Source organism: Poecilia latipinna, unplaced genomic scaffold, assembly GCF_001443285.1.
Source record: "Poecilia latipinna isolate Pla-1442-1.1 unplaced genomic scaffold, P_latipinna-1.0 Scaffold841, whole genome shotgun sequence".
NCBI classification, from domain to species: domain Eukaryota; kingdom Metazoa; phylum Chordata; class Actinopteri; order Cyprinodontiformes; family Poeciliidae; genus Poecilia; species Poecilia latipinna.
Window position 1 is genome coordinate 549,696 of NW_015113457.1, and position 7,226 is coordinate 556,921.

Genomic DNA, 7,226 nt, shown 5'->3' on the forward strand with positions numbered 1-7,226 from the left:
GTTCTGTCCAGTTCTTCCCAGTTCTTCCCGGTTCTGTCCAGTTCTTCCCAGTTCTGTCCGGCCTGCTGCAGGTAGATAAACGTTTTTCTCTCTCCTGTTTCTCCTGACGGCTGCAGATGCTACGTTGCTACGGCGTCTCCAGCGAAGTTTCAGGCGGCGGTGGAGAAGGCCGGTCTGACCTTTGACCCCCCTGAGGCCGTGCTGGCTTTGGACCAGTTACCCACCCGGTACCAGAACCTGGAGCGGAGTGCAGACTGGTGCAAGGACTGGGAGGAGCAACTCAGGGACTGGATCCAGTTTGTGAGCAGAACCAGGAAGAACGGAGGAGTTTGTTACCCTGACAATCCATAGAGACGATTATGGACGACTTCCTGTCCCTCAGTGGACTTTGTCCTGAAGACGTCCTCATGTTGGACCTGTGATCAGAATCCAGCCTCTAATTAAACTGATCTGGAGGTGAAGGACAAATGATGCAGAGCTAAAACTAATTTACATGTTTGTATAAGCAAAGAAACGGAAACAAAAGCTGATTTAAAATAAAATCATTTTAATGCACTTCTGATTCCTTTTACTTTATAGAAATATTAGAAATAATTTAGTTGTTAATTGAGAAATATTTTAACTTTTACATGTAATTAATTTCCATACATTTATAATAAATCTGCTTTACAGTTTTACATGTCAGGATGTTTAATAAATGTTCAAATTCTTATTTAACCTGGAATAAACTCCACACGTTTCACTCCGTCTCATTTCTTTACAGAAACAAACCAAACTGTTTGTTTCTGTTGTTTCTAACAACATGGCGTCTCAGCATGATGAGCAGCTAATGATCAGAGCAAACTGATCAAAACTAAACATGCTAGAAATATTCTGATGTTTCTTTCCAGGTTAATATCATCAAACACCTGCATCAGGGAGCTAAAGGCTGTTGATTTGAAACCGGTCACTATGTATGGTGTTGATGCTGTGCCTGTAATAAATCTCGCACTACTGAGTGAACCGGCGGTTCCATGTGCTGCACATGGTGCCTTTTTTCTCCACTGGAGCACCTGCCCCCAAAATGTCTTTGCACGCCCCTGTCAGCTACTGTCTGTCTGTCAGAGCTGTGAAAAAGTATTTCCACAGGATTTCTGTTTTAAGTTTTTGTCTTTTTCACTTTACAATGCTCAAACAACAAATTTTAATGTCGGAGGCAAACTTAGGAGGAAATACAAAAAAACAATTTTCCAATCTTTATTATCATTGTGGTAGAAAAGCTAACCGACCCGACTCTTCCTGAAAACTAGAAAATTTAAATAATTTATTCAAAGCTAAAGTTAAATGTTTTTGTTGCTGAGTAAACATTTATTTGATTTTACTGAAATAATTGTTGGTGAGGTGTCCCTTCAAGCGCTCCGTGCGTTTCGGTTCCGTCACTGCGGTGTCCGAGGACACCTGAACGCATCGCGGGCTTTGACAGCGCAGAGCCAACATGGCGGCTGGTCGCTGAAGCAGCCGGACTCCTCCTCCGCCTGTTGTTGTCTCTGGGAGCCGTCAGCTGAAGCACCGGGAGCGGCCAGGATCCTCAGGGACGCTCGGGGAGCGGATGCCCGCCCTTTCTGCCTCCTGTCGCGGTTCTTTTCCAGCTGGTGTTCGGTATGTTCCGAGCGGACTGACACGACAGCAGCAGCGGGCTGAAGGTGGAGCGTCTCCCCGGGTTTCCTCACCTGTCTCCCGGTATGACTCAGAGCAGGTAGGGGGCGGGCGGACAGGTTACCCGGGTACTTCTGCTTATTCTTTAGGTTATTCTGGTTCTTCCTGGTTCTTCCTGGTTAACTGGAGCTGGTGTGACCGTCAGCTGACTCGCTGCTTCTGGCTGAATATTAACTGTTTACTGCTGAAAGCTAAAAAGCCTCTAAATGCTGTTGCGTTCAAAGACCGCAGGGACATTTTAACTTCTCATTTATGGAGGATGGTCACCTGGACCTGACGGTCGGGCTGTGGTGATGTGGCTCCGCCCTTTGGTCATTCAGACCAAGTGACCTTTGACCTCCTGAAGCATCCACGTCACACTAATCCGGTACTCTAAACCAGGCAAAACATTATAACCAGACTATTCTTCTGTTGCCTCTGGATTTCTGCTTTTTAACTTTCAGACGGTAATGATGCATAACCATGGCAACAAGGTATCCTGGTAGCAGCTGATTAGCATCTCAAAACCTTAAATAATTGAACTTCGACCCCAAACCGTCTCACTCAGGTAGAGGTTTAAAGAGGAGCAGCAAAAGCAGAGGAGGAGGATTAGCAGAGATGCTAACAGCTGATGATGTCATTGAGGACATGTTGGTCTGTTGGGACAGATAGAAAACTCAGTCTTCAGTCAGAGGCCTCTGTAGATGGGCTGGTGCACAGACTGCTACTGCAGAGCCTTCCAGCCGCAGCATCACCACCTGATGAAACTGGATGATCTGAGTTATGACGTCATGTAGAAATGTTCTGACCCAGTTCTGTCAGAACCAGCAGCTCCTTTGGGTCCAGTCTGGAGTTAAACATGGATTTTATTCTACAGTTTCAGGATTTAATTCTTGTATTTTCTGGATTGTTCTGCAGATTCTCTGGACTCGGTTCTTTGTGGTTCTGTAGAAACGGCTGCAGAACCAGAGAGAACCCTCACCGTTTGGATTCTGTCGGTTTTCATTTCTGTTTTTCTTAGACGGGTTTAGTGACCCGGTTTCATTCCCCACAGCGACCCAGAGTTTTCCTAACGATGATTTGAGTTTAACTGATCTCCTCAGACCAGAACCGGACCTGATGAAGAACTTTAGTGTCTCTGTTCATCTGAGCTCAGATGTTTCTGGAAACTTGTTCGTCTCCAGAGAATCATCAGACCAGACATACCAGCCTGGTTCTGGTCTGGTCCTGGTCCTGGTCCTGGTTTTGGTCCTGGCTCTGGTTCTGGCTCTGGTCCTGGTCCTGGTCCTGGCTCTGGCTCTGGCTCTGGCCCTGGTTCTGGTTCTGATCCAAGCTGCAGGCCTGAACTCTGGACCGACTGGAAACCCTCAGATGGAGTCCTGCTCCATGTCGCCCCCTGCAGGAGAGCAGAGGGATCAGCTTCCTGCTGTCAGGGTTAATAATTAATTAACGTAATAAAATATTCAGATTTCCTTCAAAATGATCAAAATATTGACGCACAGAAAGACGCTGACAGCAGGAGGAATATTCTGTTGTTATGAAGTTAACAAAAACTTGCAAACTAATTGTTGTTTTTTTTACATAATTTCTATTAAAAAAATGAAATGTTCCATTGAAGGAAACGTATAAATCTAAAAGTAAAATCATTTAATTTAAAAACGTGAACATGTCTTAGAAAAGATGTTATTAAAACAGGTTTTTCTGTTTCTCTTGTTTCTAAATGAATTTTTTCATCTGAACTGAAGGTAAAATGACCCTTAGGGCTGTAAAGGTCATGACCTCTGACCCAGCAGCTCTGACTGGACTGACCAGAACTTCCTGGTTTCTGACCAATCAGAGCCCAGAGTGCAGAGAGACACGCCCACTCTGACTAGATTTCCCCTCTGATTGGTTCTGACTTGGATGGTTCTGGATGAATTTCTTGTCTGATGAAAGTCTTGATGAATCTGTTGGTTCATGTTGCCATGACGACAGTTTGTCCTCCATCAGTCCTCCTCTCCTCCTCTGCAGGTAGGCTCCTCCCCCGTGAACTGATGACGTCATCGCCGCAGCCCTGTGGCTCCGCCCCCTCAGCTCTGGACTCGCTGTCCGTCTCGTCCCTGCTGTCCGGGGATCTGGATGATGATGACGGTGAGGAGGAAGGCCTGGGCGACCTGGAGGTCAACCCGTACGACGGCCTGCCCTTCTCCTCGCGCTACTACGCCCTGCTGGAGGAGCGGCGGCGGCTGCCGGTGTGGCGGCTGCGCCAGAGCTTCCTGGAGCACCTGGAGAGCCACAGCATGGTGCTGCTGAGCGCGCCCAGTGGAGCCGGGAAGAGCACACAGGTAACCAGGAGGAAACACTGCTGGTTAGAGGGAAGGCTAGCCACATTAGCTCTGTAGAGAGATGCATATCGTCATGGCAACGGTGTTTTTCTGATGAAAGCAGCCTGAGTTAAGATGAAGACACGAGGAACCAATCAGGACCTGGAAACCGAACTGAGAAGAAAGATGAATACCTTGTTAGCATTTAGCATTAGCATATCTAATGCTCAGTGTTGTTGGAGCTAGCCTTTAGCTAGCGTTCCCACGGCTGGTTCCTGGATTCATTGTGGGAAGTTTTAGTTGGAATAGTTGCTCCTGATCGGACCTTTTTATGGATCAGAACCATGAAGAATAATTAGTTATAGTTTCCAAACAGTTTATGACAAAGTTTAGAGAAGTGACTCAGTTCCCTGTATTTCAACCTGTTGTAGTTTTCAGACCAGCAGAGGTTTCACCTGTCTGACTCCCGTCCTGCTGGTTGCCATGGTAACGCCTCTCCCTTCAGCCTAATGAATGTCAGGATTGAATTTACTCCCTGCTGTAACCTGAAGCTCCATTCAGCCAGAGACGCCCTGCCCTCCTTCCAGCTTCACCTTTGACCCCAGGCTGCTCAGTGTGAGGTCACTGAGGTCGGCCTGCTGGTCTGGAGCTGCTGTCTGTTGCCATGGTGACCGCGCCCGCTGCTTGATCTCTGATCAAATATTGACTCTGTTCTCCAGGATCTGATGTTTGTTTGGTTTCTGGATGAAAACGTTTTTATTCCTGGATGTTTGTCCAGGTCTGATCAGGAGCAGGAAGTTTAATGCTCCTGCTCTGTGCTCAGCGGCGCCCCCTCTCTGCAGGTGGCCCAGTGGTGCGTGGAGTTCGCCCTGTCCTTTGAGTTTTCCCACGGCCTGGTCTGCTGCTCCCAGCCGCACCCTGAGGCGGCGCTGAGCCTGGCGCTGCGCGTGGCCGACGAGATGGACCTGAGTCTGGGCCTGGAGGTCGGATACCGGGTGTCACATGACGACAGCTGCACACCTGACACCCTGCTCAGGTGAGGAGGCCGGGAGGACGGTCAGCCTGATGATAATATGAGATCAGGTTGTTCTGCCAAACAGCCAATCGGGTTGTTTTAAACTGCAGATCAGAGTCACGTCCAGCTTAACAACGATCCGCACCAACCAGAGAAAATGTTTCTAATGTGAATGAGTTCATAGCAAGGAATCAGTTTATCTCCGTTTATTTTTTAGATTTGGTCTGGAAAACACAGAATGCCCCTGTACTGGCCCTTTAAGTTGTTGGTTTGAATCCCATCAGGTTAATCCTCTCTCTCTTCCCCCCTGCAGGTTCGTCAGCGACTCCCTGCTGCTGGAGGAAATGATGTCGGACCCGTTGCTGCGGCAGTACCACCTGGTGGTTCTGGACGAGCTGCAGGAGCGAACCGTTCCCACCGACGTGCTGCTGGGCCTGCTGTGTGACGTCTGCCGCCAGCGACCCGACGGCTTCAGGGTCGTCCTTCTTGCCCACCCGACGCTGGCGCCGCGCCTTGCCGCCTTCCTGGGCCCCGCCGTCCCACACCTGGCCCCGGACGGCCCCGAACGGCCCCCACACCACCAGGTGGAGGTGATGTACCGGGAGCTTTCCTCTGGGAAGGAACCGGTGTCGGCCGCCTGCCACATGGTGCTGGACCTGCACCGCAGAGGAGAGGAGGGAGACATGATGGTGTTCCTGGCCGACGCCCAGGTAGACGAGATGGAGATTATATAAAACATACCGAGATATTAATGAAATTTTACATTCATTCATTATTCATGAATTAGTTTCTTCTTCTGGTAAATCAGCTGCTGTGACCCAGTAAAGGTGAAACCTGAGAGCTGTCAGCGATCCGCCGGTTCTGTCGGTTTTGTGCTTTAAACAAAGGGAAACCGGTCCGACTGACCCGGTTCTGCTGCAGTTTGAACACAAAGAGCAGCGACCCAAAGGGACCTGAAGTTTAACCCGTTAGTTTCCTGTCCAGGAAGCAGGAAGTGGCGCTAGCTAGGAGCTCAGGATGTTAGCCATCTGCTGTTACCTCTGCTGACCACCGGGGGCAGTAATGAGGCTGCAGGAAATCTAAAGGAAGTTCTAAAGTGTTTGGGTTGACCCGGTTTCCTGACTCGGTGCAGGAGGTGGAGGAGTGTCTGGTTCTGCTGCAGAAGGAGTCTCTGGCTCTGAGTCCTCAGCTCGGTTCGCTCCGGTTCCTCCCGCTCCACTCCGGACTGGCCGGCCTGGCCCAGCGGGTCTACGAGTCCGGACCCGGCGCCGAGCCGAAGGACGGCGACCCATCTGAGGGCGCTGCGGCCAGCGGCGTCCGGAGGAAGGTGATCCTCAGCGACACGCTGGGAGAGGCGTCGTTCTCCCTGCAGGGGGTCCGATTCGTGGTGGACACGGGTCTGCAGCTGAAGACGGTGAGTTCTGGAGGAGAACCCTGGAATCTGGGTCGGGTCGGTTCTGAACCGGACGCTTCTCTCTGTGCTGCTTCCAGGTTTACAACCCTCAGATACGGGCCAACTCCCAGGTCCTGAGGAGCATCAGCCGGCACCAGGCGGACATGAGGACCCAGCGGGTCAACAGCCGGCTGCCTGGTAGGGCCACTGGTTCTGGTTCTGGTGGACCGGGCAGGTTTCCTGATGGTGTGTCCCCCTGTGTAGGGCTGTGTCTGCGGCTGTACTCCCAGGCCCGGTACGAGTCCGGCATGGCGGAGGCCCGCGGGCCCAGAGTCACCGAGGAGAACCTGAGCCACCTGGTTCTGCTGCTGAAGAGGCTCGACATCGCAGACATGGGCCAGTGCAAGTTCCTGGACCGGCCAGGTACCGCCTGCTGATCCTGGTCCCGGTCCTGGTCCCGGTTCTGATGCCTCTGTCCCTGCAGCTCCTGAGTCGCTCATGCAGGCCCTGGAGGACCTGGACTACCTGGCTGCTCTGGACGACGACGGGAATCTGTCGGAGGTCGGGATCATCATGTCGGAGCTGCCGCTGGAGCCGCCGCTAGCTAAGGCGCTAATCGCTGCCTGCGAGTACGACTGCGTGGAGGAGCTGCTCACCATCGCCGCCATGCTGACAGGTGAGGAAGAACAGGAAGGAGGTCTGCAGAGATCCTGAGTCGGTCTGTAGACTGATGGAGTCTGCTGTCTATGGTGTTGGGATGGGGAGGGAAGAAGGAACGAGATGGCTAGCACCGCTAACTAAAGAGCTAGCACCGCTAACGAAACAGCTAGCACAGCTAACG

The 7,226-nt window shown here is 51.1% G+C and overlaps 2 protein-coding genes across 3 annotated transcripts in view; both read left to right on the forward strand.

Annotated features, from left to right (window-relative positions):
- thnsl2 (threonine synthase-like 2) overlaps nucleotides 1-742 on the forward strand; it is an 18,625-nt gene extending 17,883 nt beyond the window's left edge. The window contains exon 9 of the mRNA XM_015047769.1: nucleotides 117-742. Coding sequence (XP_014903255.1) covers nucleotides 117-351 — 235 coding nt within the window. The 3' untranslated portion in view covers nucleotides 352-742. The remainder of the gene's footprint in view (nucleotides 1-116) is intronic.
- A 498-nt stretch (nucleotides 743-1,240) lies between these two features.
- Nucleotides 1,241-7,226, forward strand: part of dqx1 (DEAQ box RNA-dependent ATPase 1) — a 12,547-nt gene continuing 6,561 nt past the window's right edge. Inside the window, exons 1-8 of one of the 2 annotated variants that reach the window (XM_015047768.1) lie at nucleotides 1,241-1,719; nucleotides 3,685-3,998; nucleotides 4,820-5,013; nucleotides 5,306-5,702; nucleotides 6,125-6,406; nucleotides 6,484-6,583; nucleotides 6,650-6,808; nucleotides 6,870-7,061. In XM_015047768.1, the coding sequence (XP_014903254.1) occupies nucleotides 3,708-3,998; nucleotides 4,820-5,013; nucleotides 5,306-5,702; nucleotides 6,125-6,406; nucleotides 6,484-6,583; nucleotides 6,650-6,808; nucleotides 6,870-7,061 (1,615 nt within the window). In that variant the 5' untranslated portion in view covers nucleotides 1,241-1,719; nucleotides 3,685-3,707. Of the gene's footprint in view, nucleotides 1,736-3,684; nucleotides 3,999-4,819; nucleotides 5,014-5,305; nucleotides 5,703-6,124; nucleotides 6,407-6,483; nucleotides 6,584-6,649; nucleotides 6,809-6,869; nucleotides 7,062-7,226 lie in introns of both variants that reach the window. The other variant, XM_015047765.1, reaches the window with a different exon arrangement.